The sequence below is a fragment of the Symphalangus syndactylus genome, chromosome 19 (assembly GCF_028878055.3).
Source record: "Symphalangus syndactylus isolate Jambi chromosome 19, NHGRI_mSymSyn1-v2.1_pri, whole genome shotgun sequence".
Taxonomy (NCBI): domain Eukaryota; kingdom Metazoa; phylum Chordata; class Mammalia; order Primates; family Hylobatidae; genus Symphalangus; species Symphalangus syndactylus.
Window position 1 is genome coordinate 58,155,605 of NC_072434.2, and position 18,911 is coordinate 58,174,515.

General features: G+C 36.1%; 1 protein-coding gene across 16 annotated transcripts in view; it reads left to right on the forward strand.

Moving 5' to 3' along the window:
* Positions 1-18,911, forward strand: part of RPS6KC1 (ribosomal protein S6 kinase C1) — a 250,262-nt gene that overhangs the window by 52,424 nt on the left and 178,927 nt on the right. For 14 of the 16 annotated variants that reach the window (XR_008649737.2, XM_063613897.1, XM_055235081.2 and 11 more), the window contains 2 exons: positions 1,724-1,839; positions 13,745-13,838. Coding sequence is in view for 10 of the 16 variants with exons in the window: in XM_063613897.1 (XP_063469967.1) it covers positions 1,724-1,839; positions 13,745-13,838 (210 nt within the window). In the remaining 6 variants the exon portion in view is untranslated. Of the gene's footprint in view, positions 1-1,723; positions 1,840-2,167; positions 2,327-8,104; positions 8,193-13,744; positions 13,839-18,911 lie in introns of those variants that run through there. The other 2 variants (XM_055235088.2, XM_063613905.1) reach the window with 2 other exon arrangements.

The following is an 18,911-nucleotide window of genomic DNA, read 5'->3' on the forward strand; positions in this document are numbered from 1 at the left end:
TGCTGACCTTTATTTGGTCCTAGGCTCTATCAAGATACTGATAAAAGTTATAGACCCTATCCTTAGAAAAATGCACCTGTATATATATATGCATGGAATTCTGTGGGATTGTTGTCTGTGGAGCCCATCCATGAACCATTGCCTAAGAGGTTGTGTATGGATCCACTGTTAAGATTTCCTGTTATAGGCTGGGTACGGTGGCTCATGCCTGCAGTACAATCCCAGCACTTTGGGAGGCCTAGATGGGAGGATCACTTGCATCCAAGAATTCGACATTAGCCTGGGCAGCATAGTGAGACCCTCTCTCTACAAAATAATTAGCTGGCTGTGGTGGCATGTGCCTGTAGTCCCAGCTCCTTGGGAGGCTGAAGTGAGAGGATTGCTTGAGCCTGGGAGGTTGAGGCTGCAGTGAGGTTGTGATCACTCTGGGTGACAGAGTGAGACTCTGTCTCAAAAAAAAAAAAAAAAAAAGATTATCTGTGATAACGTTTCACTGTAAGACATTTATTTATTTTTACATAGCTTTTAAAAGTTTTTGTTATTCACTCACACAGTCAATAAAAGTTTGCTAGCATGCTCTGTATTTTAGTCAGTATGATAGAACTTGAAGATTCAAAGAACCATGATATTCTATTAAGTGTTTACTGTGTGCCTGGCATGGAACTGGGAACCTTAAGTACGTTATTTATTTCCTACATTTTAAAAATGAGGAAATAATCTGCCTAAGATTTTATAGCTAGTGAATGATAGAGGTAGTATTTGAACTCAGGTCCTTTTAGTTATCGTGAAATAGACACTTCACCATAAGCATGAGACACACTGGGCAGAGGGTATTTTAGTGGTTCAGTTTCACTTGCCAGTCATGTAGGCACTTGCCTTGCCTATATAACTAGGAATCTCTTTGTGCCTCAGTTTTCTGTTAATACTCTGCAAAGGCACTTAAAATGTTTATGTGATGATGCTACTTTTCTGACTTTGTATTTTTTTATTGCAATCAGTATGATACATGGCATATGATAAATGTCAACTGGTAATCTAATCTAAGAATACTACAAAATGATCATATTTGAAAATGTCTTATCAGCATTCAAATTGTATATATCATTTAAAAATTCTATGGAAACCACCTTTTGATCACCTTGTAAAGCAGAACTCACTGGTGCCGTATGTGTGTTCTTTTTTCTCACAAGCATGCTGTTATGTACGCTGACAGCATCACACATGGAATTTGGCATAAAAAGCTTTTTGCTTCAAGCTGAGGTTTTTGACCCCACTGATAATACAGATGTTTTCATAATTTCCTCTCTTCAGCCCCTTTATAAATCAAAAAGAGTAGAAAAGGGAAAATTATATGAGTAATTACAGTATTAGATTACTATAGAAAACCATTTCACTTCTTTAAAATTCTCTTTTCAACTTTAGTTTCAAATCACCAGCTTCTTAAATGGTAACTTTCTTAAACTGACAGGCTCTAAATTATGAATGTACGATTTATTTATCAGTTGAGACCTTTGTCTCTTGTTTTATCAGAAGCATTTTCTTTTCTGCTGAAAGTACTGCTGATTCTAATTGTAGAGATTAGATTTGACTTCAGAAGTTTGCATAATAAGCAAAGCAAACTAAGTGATAGGCCTTCTGCTGCTTTCTGATCTGTGGACGTAAACTATCATAAACCAGTGTTTGATCATTCTTCCCTTAAGTGTTGATTCTTATTTAATTGTAGGGCGATTTGATGAAACTGTTATCGAAGAGAGAAGACAATGTGCTGAAGACCTGCTACAGTTCTCTGCCAATATTCCTGCTCTTTACAATAGTAAACAGCTTGAAGACTTTTTCAAGGTTTGGTAGTCTTTCTGAAATATTTTATATCTTATTAAATACTTTTGTTTTGTAACTCGTAGTAAAGTAAAAAAATGCCACTTACTTTTGAATTTCGTTATTTACTATAAAAGTAGAAATTAATAGCTCTATAATAATGTTTATGGCTTATTTCCTATTTTTAGTATAGAAATTTATGCTTTTTTTTTTTTTAAAGGAACTGGTTCTGCTCTGTTGCTTAGACTGTTGTTCAGTGGCCATTGACAGGTGTGATCATGGCGTAATGTAGCCTTGAGTTCCTGGGCTCAAGCCTCCTGTTGCCTCAGACTCCTGAGTATTTTTGATGCATGGATCTTAAAAAATTGATGCAAAGAGCTTAGAGATTATTTAACTCACTCTGTCATGATTGAAATACATTAAAAAAATGAAGCATCATGAAACTCCAGTACTTACCTTCACTTTTTGAAGTGTCTTTCAGTGGCAGATTACTCTTGGAATATAAGCCCCTGTAAGTCTGTATTAAATTTGTTATTATTATTGACTTGTATAAAGATATAACAAAAATATAAAACTGCACAGTTTTAGAGAGCAGGCCAGTGCAAATTATATTACTGGAGATCATTGGATATTAGTGTTTTAAGTTCCTAGACATGTAATGCTTTCATTTTAAGTTTTTTTTTTGTTTTACCATTTTTAATAATAATTTTCTAATTTATTTTGAACTGAATCAGTATATGTTGTCAGTTGATATCGTTGTATTTAATTACCGCATTTTCCCTGTTGCATTGAGTTAGCCTTCTAAAAAAAAAGAAATCTAAGTGAATGTGCTGTAATTGTTTTTACTTCTTTAACATCTACTTACTTGTATAAGTTAAATTTCTTAGACTATATAAGCAGTGATATGTATGAATAGTGGGATATTTAATTTTTCTGATTTTAGTGGATCTACACAGATTATTTATTTATTTTTTTCTGCCAGCACTTCATCACCCAGGAATTTATTTTTTATGATCTGTTTCATCTACTGAAGAAAGTTCTTTTGAAAGATATTGCAAATTTACAGTAATAGAAATAATGATAGTAATAGAAGAGTTTGTAGTAACAATAACATTCCTGATGATTGACCGTGTTGCTTAATTTTTCACCATTCTGCAAATTAGGCTGAGATAATAAATGTGGTTTCTGCATATGGCCCTATGCAGATCTTTAGGATAAAGGCCAAGCCAAATTGATAGAGTATTTAGCTCTTTGCTCTTCTTTGTTATAATTGTTTCTATGTGTGAGGGAGTCTGTTTTTATGGAAAAAGGCTTTATTATTAAACAAGAATGTTGCTTTATAGAAATTGTGAAAAGCTGTCATGCAAATTACCACGTGCCATATGGCTAAAAAAAATTAGGGATTATGGAAGTCCTATTAAAGACTTTAAACAATTTAAGTAAAAGTTACCTGTTCATTGTATTTCTTCTGTATATGGGAATTCCTGATTGTAATTGTTGCTGGAAGTCACTGGGAAATGAGACTGTCATTTTCAGAGTTTGTGAAAGATTGGACAGTTTAAGAGAAGTCAAACTAATCTTGGAAAGTATCTTAGAACTATCTTTAACAGTGTGCTAGGCAGGAACAGGATGCTGATTTGGGAATATCAGAACAGTGGTATTCAGTCATTTTAAATAGAGATAATCAAGCAAGAAAAAAAAACTCATTCCATTAGCTTGAACAAAAAAAAGGTATTTATTTTTCATTTGACAAGAAGTATGAATGAGGAAGGTAGTCCAGGACTGGTATAGAGCTCAGTAATGTCATCAGTGACATAGGTTTCTGGGTTTAGGTGTGAAAGGCAAAAGGCCAAAAGAAACATGCCAATTTTTAAAAGCTTTCCCAGAAACATGATCTAGAGATAGTCCTTCTTACATCTCATTGGCCAGAACTGGATCACATGCCCATCCTTCATTTGAAAGAGTCTGGGAAGGCAACACTTAGCTTTCTAGTTCTGATCATGGATGAAGGCTGTGGGGAAGGTTTTGGGGTAGCTAATTCACAGGGTGTGCTATAGTATCATAGTCTATTTTTCTCTTTAGAGACATTGATGATGCCACATGCAAATGACCATGTAGCCACTTGCTTACATTGACTTTAAAAAACCACATACGTAAGAGTAGAATGAATAGTATAATGAACTTCTATGACCCATGGCCTGGTTTCAGAGATTATCAGTATATTGCCAAACTTGTTTTATCTACAGCTTTCCATCCCATACTCTTCACTGGTTCGTTGTTTATTTATTAGTATTAGTACAGTTACTAATTGTAATTGTACAATTCACTGATTTTCAGTAAATTTATAGAGTTTTGCACCTATCACCAACATCCAATTTTATTTTTATTCTTTTTTTTTTTTTTTTTTTTGAGACAGAATCTCACTCTGTTGCCCAGGCTAGAGTGCAGTGGCGTGATCTTGGCTAACTGCAACCTCTGCCTCCCGGGTTCAAGCTATTCTCTTGCCTCGGCCTCCCAAGTAGTTGGGATTACAGGTGTGTGCCACCACACCTGGCAAATTTTTGTATTTTTAGTAGAGACAGGGTTTCACCATGTTGGCCAGGCTGGTTTTGAACTCCTGACCTCAAGTGATCCGCCTGCCTCAGCCTCCCAAAGTGCTGGGATTACAGGTGTGAGCTACTGTGCCTGGCCAACATTCAATTTTAGATCATTTCCATTACCACACCTCTGTGTCTGCTTGCTATGGTGATCCCCTTTTCCATCCCCAGCCTGGGGCAACCACATTGTTCTGTCTATAGATTTGCCTTTCCCCATCATTTCAAATACATAGAATTACACAATATATATAGCGTTTTGTTCACAACATATGTATATAGGTTTCTTTCACTTAGCATAATGCTTTTGAGCTTCATTCATGTTATGTGTCAGCATTTTGTTCTTTTATGTTGCTGAAATTTATTTCATTGTATAGATAATACCACATTTTCTTCATTCATTGACAAATTGATAGACATGTTTGGATATTTCTATGTTTTGGCTGTTATGACTAATGCTGCTGTGAATATTTGCATACAAATCTTTGTGTGGATATATGTTTTCATTTTTCTTGGGTGATTCCTGAGGAGAGGAATTGCTGGGTCTTATGGTAAGTTCATGTTTTTAAGAAACTGCCAAACTATTTTCCAAACAGAAAATAGCCAATAATGTTTGAACTTACCAGTTGTTCCACAACCTCACCAACACTTGGTATTGTCTGATTTTTTAACTGTAGCCATTCTAGCAGGTGTGCAGTGGTATTTCACCATAGTATTAATTTCAGTTTCCTAACGGCTAATGATGTTGAGCGTGTTTTCCTATGCTTTTTTCATATATCTTTGGTGAAATGTCCATTAAAATCTACCCATTTTTTTGATTGGGTTGTCATTGAGTTGTAAGAGTTCTGAATATATTCTGTATAAACAGTTTTATCAGATAAGTGATCTGTAAATATTTTCTCCCCAATCTGTAGCCTTTTAGTTTTCTTAATGGTGTCATTTGAAGTGCAAAAGCTTTTAACTTTGATATGATGTATAATTTATATATATTTTTTCTTTTTTGGGTTATGCCTGTCATACCCAGGAACTTTTTGAGTATCCCAAGATCATGAAGATTTTCTTCTGTGTTTATTTTTAGAAGTTTTTTTTTTAAATTTTTTTAAATTTTTTTTATTTTTTGGTATGGTATTTATTTATTTTTATTATTATTATACTTTAGGTTTTAGGGTACATGTGCACAATGTGCAGGTTTGTTACATATGTATCCATGTGCCATGTTGTTTTGCTGCACCCATTAACTCGTCATTTAGCATTAGGTATATCTCCTAATGCTGTCCCTCCCCCTCCCCCCACCCCATGACAGTCCCTGGAGTGCGATGTTCCCCTTCCTGTGTCCATGAGTTCTCATTGTTCAATTCCCACCTATGAGTGAGAACATGCGGTGTTTGGTTTTTTGTCCTTGTGATAGTTTACTGAGAATGATATTTTCCAGTTTCATCCATGTCCCTACAAAGGATATGAACTCATCATTTTTTATGGCTGCATAGTATTCCATGGTGTATATGTGCCACATTTTCTTAATCCAGTCTATCGTTGTTGGACATTTGGGTTGGTTCCAATTCTTTGCTATTGTGAATAGTGCCGCATGAAACATACGTGTGCATGTGTCTTTATAGCAGCATGATTTATAGTCCTTTGGGTATATACCCAGTAATGGGATGGCTGGGTCAAATGGTATTTCTAGTTCTAGATCCCTGAGGAATCGCCACACTGACTTCCACAATGGTTGAACTAGTTTACAGTCCCACCAACAGTGTAAAAGTGTTCCTATTTCTCCACATCCTCTCCAGCACCTGTTGTTTCCTGACTTTTTAATGATGGCCATTCTAACTGGTGTGAGATGGTATCTCACTGTGGTTTTGATTTGCATTTCTCTGATGGCCAGTGATGATGAGCATTTCTTCATGTGTTTTTTGGCTGCATAAATGTCTTCTTTTGAGAAGTGTCTGTTCATGTCCTTCACCCACTTTTTGATGGGGTTGTTTATTTTTTTCTTGCAAATTTGTTTCAGTTCAATGTGGATTCTGGATATTAGCGCTTTGTCAGATGAGTAGGTTGCAAAAATTTTCTCCCATTCTGTAGGTTGCCTGTTCACTCTGATGGTAGTTTCTTTTGCTGTGCAGAAGCTCTTTAGTTTAATTAGATCCCATTTGTCAATTTTGGCTTTTGTTGCCATTGCTTTTGGTGTTTTAGACATGAAGTCCTTGCCCATGCCTATGTCCTGAATGGTATTGCCTAGGTTTTCTTGTAGGATTTTAATGGTTTTAGGTCTAACATTTAAGTCTTTAATCCATCTTGAATTAATTTTTGTATAAGGTGTAAGGAAGGGATCCAGTTTCAGCTTTCTACATATGGCTAGCCAGTTTTCCCAGCACCATTTATTAAATAGGGAATCCTTTCCCCATTTCTTGTTTTTGTCAGGTTTGTCAAAGATCAGATAGTTGTAGATATGCGGCATCATTTCTGAGGACTCTGTTCTGTTCCATTGATCTATGTGTCTGTTGTGGTACCAGTACCATGCTGTTTTGGTTACTGTAGCCTTGTAGTATAGTTTGAAGTCAGGTATCGTGATGCCTCCAGCTTTGTTCTTTTGGCTTAGGATTGACTTGGCGATGCGGGCTCTTTTTTGGTTCCATATGAACTTTAAAGTAGTTTTTTCCAATTCTGTGAAGAAAGTCATTGGTAGCTTGATGGGGATGGCATTGAATCTATAAATTACCTTGGGCAGTATGGCCATTTTCATGATATTGATTCTTCACACCCATGAGCATGGAATGTTCTTCCATTTGTTTGTATCCTCTTTTATTTCATTGAGCAGTGGTTTGTAGTTCTCCTTGAAGAGGTCCTTCACATCCCTTGTAAGTTGGATTCCTAGGTATTTTATTCTCTTTGAAGCAATCGTGAATGGGAGTTCACTCATGATTTGGCTCTCTGTTTGTCTGTGATTGGTGTACAAGAATGCTTGTGATTTTTGTACATTGATTTTGTATCCTGAGACTTTGCTGAAGTTGCTAATCAGTTTAAGGAGATTTTGGGCTGAGACGATGGGGTTTTCTAGATATACAATCATGTCATCTGCAAACAGGGACAATTTGACTTCCTCTTTTCCTAATTGAATACCCTTTATTTCCTTCTCCTGCCTGATTGCTCTGGCCAGAACTTCCAGCACTGTGTTGAATAGGAGTGGTGAGAGAGGGCATCCCTGTCTTGTGCCAGTTTTCAAAGGGAATGCTTCCAGTTTTTGCCCATTCAGTATGATATTGGCTGTGGGTTTGTCATAGATAGCTCTTATTATTTTGAGATACGTCCCATCAATACCTAATTTATTGAGAGTTTTTAGCATGAAGCGTTGTTGCATTTTGTCAAAGGCCTTTTCTGCATCTCTTGAGACAATCATGTGGTTTTTGTCTTTGGTTCTGTTTATATGCTGGATTACATTTATTGATTTGTGTATGTTGAACCAGCCTTGCATCCCAGGGATGAAGCCCACTTGATCATGGTGTATAAGCTTTTTGATGTGCTGCTGGATTCAGTTTGCCAGTATTTTATTGATGGTTTTTGCATCAATGTTCATCAAGGATATTGGTCTGAAATTCTCTTTTTTGGTTATGTCTCTGCCAGGCTTTGGTATCAGGACGATGCTGGCTTCATAAAATGTGTTAGGGAGGATTCCCTCTTTTTCTATCGATTGGAATAGTTTCAGAAGGAATGGTACCAATTCCTCCTTGTACCTCTGGTAGAATTCAGCTGTGAATCCATCAGGTCCTGGACTCTTTTTGGTTGGTAAGCTATGGATTATTGCTACAATTTCAGAACCTGTTATTGGTGTATTCAGAGATTCAACTTCTTCCTGGTTTAGTCTTGGGAGAGTGTATTTGTCGAGGAATTTATCCATTTCTTCTAGATTTTCTAGTTTATTTGTATAGAGGTGTTTGTAGTATTCTCTGATGGTAGATTGTATTTCTGTGGGATCAGTGGTGATATCCCCTTTTTCAGTTTTTATTGCATCTATTTGATTCTTCTCTCTTTTCTTCTTTATTAGTCTTGCTAGCGGTCCATCAATTTTGTTGATCTTTTCAAAAAACCAGCTCCTGGATTCATTAATTTTTTGAAGGGTTTTTTGTGTCTCTATTTCCTTCAGTTCTGCTCTGATTTTAGTTATTTCTAGCCTTCTGCTAGCTTTTGAATGCGTTTGCTCTTGCTTTTCTATTTCTTTTAATTGTGATGTTAGGGTGTCAATTTTTGATCTTTCCTGCTTTCTCTTGTGGGCATTTAGTGCTATAAATTTCCCTCTACACACTGCTTTGAATGTGTCCCAGAGATTCTGGTATGTTGTGTCTTTGTTCTCGTTGGTTTCAAAGAACATCTTTATTTCTGCCTTCATTTCATTATGTACCCAATAGTCATTCAGGAGCAGGTTGTGCAGTTTCCATGTAGTTGAGCGGTTTTGAGTGAGTTTGGTGTTACAGGTCTATGATTCATTTTTAGTTCCTTTTATATACGGTGTGAAGGAACAGTCTAAATTCATCTTCTGGTGTGTGTATATCTAATATTCTGAGCATCATTTGTTGAAAAGACTATCCTCATTGAATTACCTTGGGACTGTTGCTGAAAATAAATTGACTGTAAATATGATGGCTTATTTCTGGACTGTTGATAAGTTCTATTAATCTATGTGCCTGTTCTTATTCTAGAACCATACTGTCTTGATTACTGTAGCTTTTTAAGTATTGAAGTCAGCTAGTGTACGTTTGCCTACTTTACTTTTTCAAAATTGTTACGGCAATTTTGAGTTCTTTGAACTTCCATAAAAATTTTTAATGGCAGCTTATCCATGTGAACAAAAAATTCTCATAGAATTTTAAAATTATTTTATTATTTTACTTTTTTTTTTTTAAAGAATTGGGGTCTCACTTTTTTCACCTAGGCTGGGGTGCAATGGCACAATAATAGCTCACTTTAATCTCAAACTCTTGGGCTCAAGGATCCTCCCACCTCAGCCTCCCAAGTAACTGGGACGTGCACCACCACACCCAGCTTATTTTTAAATTTTTTGTAGAGACAGGTTCTCACTGTGTTGCCCAGGCTGGTCTTGAACTCCTAGTCTTAAGTAATTCTCTTGCCTCAGCCTCCCAAAGTGCTGAGAATACAGGTGTGAATCACCACACCTGGCTGAAGGTATTGGAAACACCTGCTAAAATCCTCCAGTGTGATGCTCTCCCAACTGAGCTATTTTGGCTTGCTCCTCAGAATTCTGATTGGAATTGTATTGAATCTGTAGTTCAGTTTGGGGAAAATTGTCATTTTAACAATATTATCTTGCAATCCATGAAAATGAAATGACTCTATATTTATTTGGATATTCTGTAATTTCTTTCTGAGACGGAGTCTCACTCTGTTGCCCAGGCTGGAGTGCAGTGGTGCCATCTTGGCTCACTGCAAGCTCTGCCTCCCGGGTTCATGCCATTCTCCTGCCTCAGCCTCCTGAGTAGCTGGGACTACAGGCGCCCACTACCACACGTGACTAATTTTTTTGTGTTTTTAGTAGAGATGGGGTTTCACCATGTTAGCTAGGATGGTCTCAATCTCCTGACCTCATGATCCACCTCCCTCGGCCTCCTAAAGTGCTGGGATTACAGGCGTGAGCAACCGCGCCTAGCCTGATATTCTGTAATTTCTATAAGCAATGTTTTGTAATTTTCAGGGTATAAGTCTGGAGCTTCTTGCCTTAAATTTATTTGTAAAGATTTTAATGTTATGATGCTGTTTTGAATGAAACTGTGTTTTTTTCCAGGTAGTATTATGCTTTAATGGTTCATTCATGTTGTAGCATGCATCAGTACTTTATCCCTTTTTGTGATTGTGTAATATTCCTTTGTGTGGCTATGGATATACCAAGTTTTGTTTATCTACGGTGTGTGTTGGTGCATATTTGGGTTGTTCCCCTTTTGGCTATTATGAATGGTGCTGTTTTGAATATTGACATACAAGTTCTTGTGCAGACATGTATTTTTGTTTCTCTTAGGTATACCTAGGAGTGGAATTTAGGTGGGGAGTTTTTTTTTTATTAGAGATTTAGAGGGTGTGTATGTGTGTACATATATTTATGTTTTTAAGGTTCATCCAGGTTGTAGCATGTATCTGTAGTTCATTCCTTATTATGGCTAAATAATATTTCATTGAATGGATATGAATATACCACATTTTGCTTATCCATTCATTAGTTGATAGACATTCAGATTGTTTTTGCTTATGGCTGTTATGAAAACTGCTTCATTTGATCCTTTTTCATAATTTTGATTTATTATTTGCTATTTCATGAGTCATAGTCCTTTTAATTCTTTAATTATGTTTTCCCTTGATAATATGAACATGTTTTTAATAGCTGCTTTGAAGTTTTTGCCAAGTCCAACATCTTTGTCCCCTCACAGATAGTTTCGATTGACTGGTTACCTCCAATGTTTGGGTCACATACTTTCCTGTGTCTTTGTATGTCCTGTAATTTTTTTTTTTTTTGGAAAATCTATATTTTGGATAATATACTATAGAACTCTTAAGTTCTGATGTTTTTTTCTCCCTGAGGATTCTTGCCATTTTATGTTAGTGTGTTTAGTAACTAACGTTTTTTGTTAGTGTGTTTAGCCCATAGTAGATCTGTGCAGTCCATTTCCTGTGAAATGTGTGACTGCTGATATCTCTGCCCAATATTTAATTCTAATTTTATTTTTAAGCCAGGCTATGTAGGGGTTAGACCTGTGTCAGCATAGCTTTGTGGTCAGGCAGTGCGCGGTCATTGCTTGTGCTTAAACGCCTGTGCCATTATATGCTTTCCTTTTAATGCTGATGATTTTTTAATGTGTTTTCAAAGTCTCAGCTGTTTTAAAATTTGCCCTGGCTTTTACTTTCCTCTGAAGTCTTGAATTTCCTCTGTGCCTGTGCACTGTCTCATGGTTTGCCAGGTATTCGTGGATAGCTTGACCCCTCTCTGGTCTCTACATAGATGGGTAGTGAGCTTTATGAAGACCCCCTATGGCTGTGTTATTTTCTGGATCTCCCTGCTGTCTGGTCTTTTCCTGACTGCAGCTTCAGGTGTGCTGAGCCATCGCTTTTCCTTGCCATATATTTGGCCCTGAGATTGCTACTATTATTGACAATATTTGGGGTGGATTTTTTTTTTTCTGTGCTTCAATCCAAATCACGTTAGCCTCCTCAAAAGTGAACCTGCTGGCTTTCAAGACTTGCCTTGCCCTTATATAATTGCTGTGACCACCCAGCTGGGATGGGGGTTGGGAGGAACTGAGGCAAGAACATCACACACCTCCATAGTTCTTACCTGTGGTTCTGTGGTTTCTCGGTAACCACTCTTTCATTTGCTTTATGCTTTTAGTCAATTTCCAGAGCCCTCAATGGTGGTTTTGACAGATTTCTCCAGATTTATAATTGCCTTTTGGGGAAAGCATTTGCTGGATCTCCTCACTTAACTATAGCAGAAGTCCTTCCCTGCTAGACTCTTCATTAACAAAAAAACTTTGAGATACTGTATATCCCAAAATTCCTATGAAATTTTTTTACTGCATACTCAGAAACACCCAAAAGGTTATTTTTGAATTAGAAATTTAAAATTAGGATTGTGGCATTATTTTACTACTACATCCCTCTAGTTCCTGTGTAACAGTTTTTATTGTGTTTCATTAAATATTTGTTCTTTACTATTTTTTTGTAACAGTGTTAAACTAGGTAAATAAAATATTTAGGATTATGAGCTAAAACATTTTGTATTTTAAATTTTATCTTACAAGAAGATCTTATGTCAACTAATAATAAACATTTATTGAGTGCCTACATTGTTCTAAATACTTTGTGTGTATTTTTTATTTTGCATGAAATATGTAAAATAAAATAATGTCTTAGTTAGAAGACATTTTATAGGTAGGTAACTTAAATCGCACACCTAGTGGTAGAAGAGGTAGTTAATAGTTGAAAGATACTTTCTTTTAAAATTAACTTTATCTTTTAACATTCTCTAGAATACTTGAAAATCTTGATTTGGTTTGGATGTTGTTTAAAAGATGGCTTAGTCTAGAATAGATATTCGTTTTGGAGAAAAGTTCAAATATAAGCTGTAATCTGAGTGTTGTAATAAAGGGTAGAATAAAGTAATACAAATTGTTGCTCCTAAAGAGAATAATCATTTTTAAGGTTTTAGTTCACATAAAACTCAGGGAAGTAAAATTTGGTAATTTGAGAGGGACCATTTCAAATTTCTGTTCCTTAAAAATAAGCTGACAGAGAAGGGACTTCTGATTAGGTAAAGATAGTCATTGAGTTTTTTTTGTGCTGAAGTAGAGAGGAAATGGGAGCTTGTAATTCTTTTGAGCTTTATTATTCTGTTAGTAGCGTTTGGAGGCATAGAACTGTTGGTAGAAGGTAGAGGGGAAGGAATTATGGAGCAGAAGAGCTATTGTTTTAATTAAGGATTATAAGCTCTTATATTGTGATTGGAGCATTCATAAAGCCATAGCACAGCATCATACCACCACTACTTGTCTGGTGATATCATTCTCTAGCTGCATGTAGAGTAAGATAACTTTTTGAGACGTGAATTTGCAAACCTAAATAGGGAATTAAAATGATGGCCACATAGAGAAATCAATTTTATATTTATTTTTTTATATCTTTAAAAAATATCTCTACTAAAAGTACCTTAAGTTTTTTTAGTTTCACCTATATTGTATACAAGTGGTTCTCAAACTTTAAATGGCTTCTCAGATCACCTGAGGTGCTGTGTGATATGTTGTAGGGTATAATTTGATAAAATTCAATGAATTCCTGGTGCGCCATCATTTATCACTAATTAAAATGACCAGTCCCCAAGGATACTGATCAATATTCTTTAGTTCATGTTTTTTTTTTCTTCTTCTGTATTTGCTTAGTGAGTACTTGGGTAGAATTAAAATAATATACTTTTATAAAAAACCACATATTATTATAAACATAATATTCCTATTGAATTTTAAAATAATAGTCTATTTCTAGAGCAGTTTAGGTTTATAGAAAAATTGTGCAGAAAGTACAGAGTTTTCTCATATATCTCTTCTTCCCCCCCAGCCCCCAGTTTCTGCCATTAAATATCTTGGGTTGGTATAGTACATTTGTTACAGTTGATGAACCAATATTGATATACCTATTGATTTTTTTGAAAACACTTGTCATCTAGTTTAATAGATTAGTATAGTCATTTCTGTACATCTTTACACATACTTAATTGGGATAACTTATTTAGTATTGTTTATGCTCTTAATACTAATGAAACACAATTGCTCTTATCTCTTTAGGGTGGAATAATTAATGATAGTTCTGAATTAATTGGTCCTGCTGAAGCTCACTCAGATTCCCTCATTGATACCTTTCCTGAGTGTAGTACGGAAGGTAAGAGATATTAATTTTTTTTGCATTTCAAAGGTTTTGATTACAGAAGACTATAAATCATATCTGCATTGCAAAAAGATGGATGTATATAGGAATTTGAGGATATTTCACTGATTCTAAGATACTTTTTTTCTTCACATTTCACTATCACTGATGTTGGGTGCATGATATTGGTCAGTTGTCTCATATTTAATTGGCAGCTTTTTTTTTCTTAGTGGTATATAAAATAATGATTCATCCTCCAATTAATGGCATCTTAGAATTGATGAAATATGGTATAATGAGTAGTTCAGAATTTGTATTGTCTAGTGTAAGAAGGCCGTACTCGGCCAGGCGTGGTGGCTCATGCCTGTAATCCCTGCACTTTGGGAGGCTGAGGTGGGTGAATCACCTGAAGTCAGGAGTTTGAGACCAGCCTAGCCAACATGGTGAAACCCTGTCTCTACTAAAACAGAAAAATTAGCTGGGCGTGGTGGCGGGCATCTGTAATCCTAGCTACTAGGGAGGCTGAGGCACAAGAATCACTTGAACCTGGGAGGTGGAGTTTGCAGTGAGCTGAGACTGTGCCACTGCACTCCAGCCTGGACAACAAAGCAAGACTTTGTCTCAAAAAAAAAAAAAAAAAAAAAAAGCCTTGCTCATTTCTTTAGCGCATCTGACTTTTAGACAATTAATTTCAAGACTGGCTTTAAAGATTTAGTCATTTAGTCACAAAGAATAAACCCTAAGGCAGTTTTAGTGTTTTTGATACGTTTTTAAATAAAATGAGTCTAAATCAAGTTTTAATCACTTTCATTCAAGAATGCTTAATCTCTTGTTTTATTCTTCTATTAAGGTACACTTGAATTTATACATTTCAGCCTTTGGATTTCTGTAACTAGTTTTTTTTTGGGGGAAGTTTACGGAAAAAAAAAGATTTGGGGGCAGGGGTAGGAGGGATTTTTAAAATCAAAATAGATAATTAGATTTATTTTAGGTGGCTTAGGTTTGGTTTATTAAAGGTAAAATAATAGACTAAATAATATTTTTTATCTCTTTCTTGAGTAAGAATTTATAGTGGAGGAGGTTGCTTTATGAGGATGAGGTAGCCATCATCTCATTGTAGTGTTGTTTTTGTGAGGGTATGTACTCCTGTCGTACAGCAGCAGCCACACTAATGTAAATCTCTTGCGGTAAATTTCCATCATGATTTGGTAAGAGCAACATGTTCTTATCTATTATGTGGGCTGATGCACTTAAGTTTATTTTTTCTTTTGGTACTACCATATTGAGAAGTGGTTAGCTTTTATTCTTTTTCATTGTACTTTCCATTGATTTAACATCTATTTATTTAAACTTAGTGTTCTGTGTAATGCATGGGGGCCACATGCCCAGGGGTCTTCACTGAGTTCTCAATACCTTTGACTCCACCCTGGTTCTGCCAGGGTCATAGAAAAACATTGTTGACAGTAATTTTACTTTATAATCTATTATGTTTTTTTTGTGTCTGGGGGGCGGTGGTGGTAAAATATCTCTTCTTTGTGACCTGTTTTAATCAGAGATCCTTACGAAGGTTTGGAAAATCTAGTCCCTGCTTGGGATCCCAATGTGATTCTAATAGAACTAGTTTCCTTGGAAGGTGACTTTTCTGTATAACCTAAGCTGGCTGTTGCCTCAGTTTCCCTACTCCTGAGAAAGAGGAGTGCACATTTTCCACCCGATTCCATACTTATTCTGTGAGAACAAGTAGGAGAGTTAGAAATATTTGTAGGAGAGGCTGGGCATGGTGGCGCATGCTTGTAATCCTAGCACTTTTGGGAGGCCAAGGCAGGCGGATCACTTGAAGTCAGGAATTTGAGACCAGCCTGGCCAACATGGTGAAACCCTGTCTCTACTAAAAATACAAAAATTAGCCAGACAAAATAGCTGGTGCCTGTAATCCCAGCTACTCGGGAGGCTGAGGCATGAGAATTGCCTGAACCATGGGGGTGGAGGTTGCAGTGAGCCAAGATCACGCCACTGCACTCCAGCCTGGGCAACAGAGTGAGACTCCATCTCAAAAAAAAAAAAAATATATGAGAGTATTCAATGAGGAGTACAATAGTCAGAAATGCAGAATGTTTCTTTTCTCTATTTTTTTGATACAAGAATCAAAGGTTCTGCTATATGGGAGTAGTTATATTCTTCTGATATCCATAATAAGCTTCTGTTACTAGGTGGGAGTCAATCATGGTGAAAGAACGGTATCTTAGGAGCCTATTTTAGTATAAGGCAATCATGGATGCAAGCTCTGCAGAGATCTTTCTGTTCTTTGCTGTAGTCTAGGCCAGAAGGGGAGAAGCATGATTATTAGGAAAGAGTTTTCTTGGGGTGGTATTCTAAAATACTGATGGCTGTTCAAGGTGAACAGATGGCTGTATTAATGCTAAAGGAGACACAACCTAAAGCTAGGGTGAGCATGTAGTTTATTGCCCAAACTGGGACACTTCTAAGAATTATAGACAGTGCTATTAATAATTATACCAAGACCACAAACATGACACAGGACAGCCTCAGGCAAACTGAGCTGTAAGGGTGACCCTTCCTAAAGCGGTTGTTTCAGAGTTTACCTCTGAAGTTTCAGAAAGATATGTTTTCTTTGGAAGGATTTATCTTTTAGGAATGTGCTTTTATGAGAGAAATTGGGGCTAACATTTCTGTCAAAAACACGGAAAATGACTTATGACATCTAAAAGGAATATTGACATTTTATCCTGTCAGTGCGGTTTAGTTTTTCAACTATGTTAACATCTCTGAAACACACTGTGATCCATGAAGAATGAAAACCGTGGAACTGGAAATGCTGTTAATGGTTATGTTGTTTTTCTCCCCTCTCTTTAAAAGTTGCATGCCTGGCAAATTAATCCTGCTGAAAGATATTAGGTTGATAAATACGGATAGATCAAAGTGTCAGACAGCTTGCAAATTCATTGTTATTTGAGAGGGAAAATGGCTTTTAAATATCCTGAGATTGTTTGGCATAGTGGGAAAGTGGAATATTTACTTCATACCAAAAGGTCTGCAAACTCTGGAGACAACCAGGGAGAGGAACATCTAGTAGCAAAAGAGCGGGAAAGCCAGCAGCCAGCCAAGCCCCATAGGTATGCAGCGAAATGGAGGGTTGTTAGAGGGATCGTGGTGACAAATGCTTGTGTTTTGGATTTAGAGCTAAAATGTGAGGAAGTGATTCACCACGTGAAAACTTCTCTAAATGTACTATTTTAAGCCGTGTTTTAAAGGTGGATTGTCATTTTTCATATTTGTGAATTAGCTAGCTGGTGGAGTGAGGTGGAGGGGGTCAATCTTAATATATAGTCTGCTGTTTCAGTGTTCTTTAGTTACAGTTAGAGTTACATGGCAAGTTGATCACTTCTCAAGTTGAAGAGAGGTAGAGGTGAAGTGATCATTATTTTTGTTAATACCTTAAAATGCAGTCAACAGATCCTAATATACTTTGAAATGAAAGTTTTCTGAGGAAAACATGAAGATCTGGATGTCTATTTGTTTTGTGATAGGGTCTCACTGTGTACTCAGGCTTAGTGCAGCCTTCATGTCCTGGGCTCAAGTGGTTCTCCTTCCTCAGCCTCCTGAGTAGCTGGGACTACAGGCAGGCACAACCATGCCTAGCTAATTTTTCTTTTTAAATTTTTTGTAGAAATGGGGTCTCACTATGCTGCCCAGGCAGGTCTCAAACTCTTAGACGCAAGTGATTCTCCTGCCTTAGCCTCCCAAAGTGCTGGCATTATGGATGTGAGCCACTGTGCCTGGCCTGTTTTTTAAAATTACAGTTACTTTGTAGTAGCATGGGATAGAGAAACCCCTTTAAGGTTTTGTAAAAAATAATTTGGTGATAAAGTGGTAAATATATTTTGTTTAATATGAAATTGAAAATTAAGAAATTATTTAGTAGGTTTTTAAACAAAAAGTTAATATTGTTTTACATTTAAAAAATGAAATCCTGGTTACTCTTTATCTCCTTTGTTCAAAGAAGTTTAACTGTATTTTTTCAAAAATGAAAGAAGATGTAATTGGTTGCTAACATCTTATTTCCATTATGTCTGTTTCAACTTATGTCTTTTCCTTGAATTAAATTTAGCTGTGAAGTTACTAGGACATTTGTGGAAACCTGCCCAAATCGGTGCATATCAGTTGAGCTCCTTGACATGTTTCTCTCACCTGTTGGCCTTTTTGAAGGGTGTAGATTGCTTTACTGCCATGCTGGCCTTGATATCAGAGACTTGGATGTTGGTATAGTCTCATCTGGTAACCTGTGTCATTTCCTCTTCCTAATGCATCACTTTTCAGTTTGGGGAGGGACATTTTTTCTGGTTCATGCAGCAAATGAGAGAAAATAATTATGTAATTGTAACCACAAAGAAAAATTGAGTGATCAGCTTATTGTATGTAGCAGATCTGAAGAATAAATATGCTTAAATGTCTTCTGGAATAACAAAATCTACCCCCACCTTTTTTTGGCTGTAAATTGTGAATTAAGAACTCCTCAAGTGCTTATTGTAACAATTGTAGAGACATGAAAGGATCTATTAAGCTGTCTTGAATTAACTATTTTAAAGTAAATGAAATGTACATTTTGAGGATAGCATCTATTGCTGGTCTTTGTAACGGATCCCTTAAATGACATTAAGCTCAAGATTTGTATGTTTATTTGATGGCAGGTGGGGATAGATTTTGTTATTCCAGGAGACATTTAAGAATATTAATTCTTAAGATCTGCTACATACAATAAGCTGATCACTCAATTTGTCTTTGTGGTTACAATCACCTAATAATTCTTTACCGTGTGTAGACAGACATGAAGATTGTGATTAAACTGTGTTAAATTGAATGATATTGATTATATTTAAAGCACTGGTTGGTCTAATTGGAAAGGTGTATAGTTATTTAAGTTTGAAAAAATCTTCTGTATCGAAATACCGTTTATTTTGTCTTATTATTTGTGTTATTTTCATTTAATAGATTTAAACTTGACACTTTGAGGCAAGAACATTTTAAATAGGAATATTTGTCACATGATTGGTTACTTAATAACCTAGA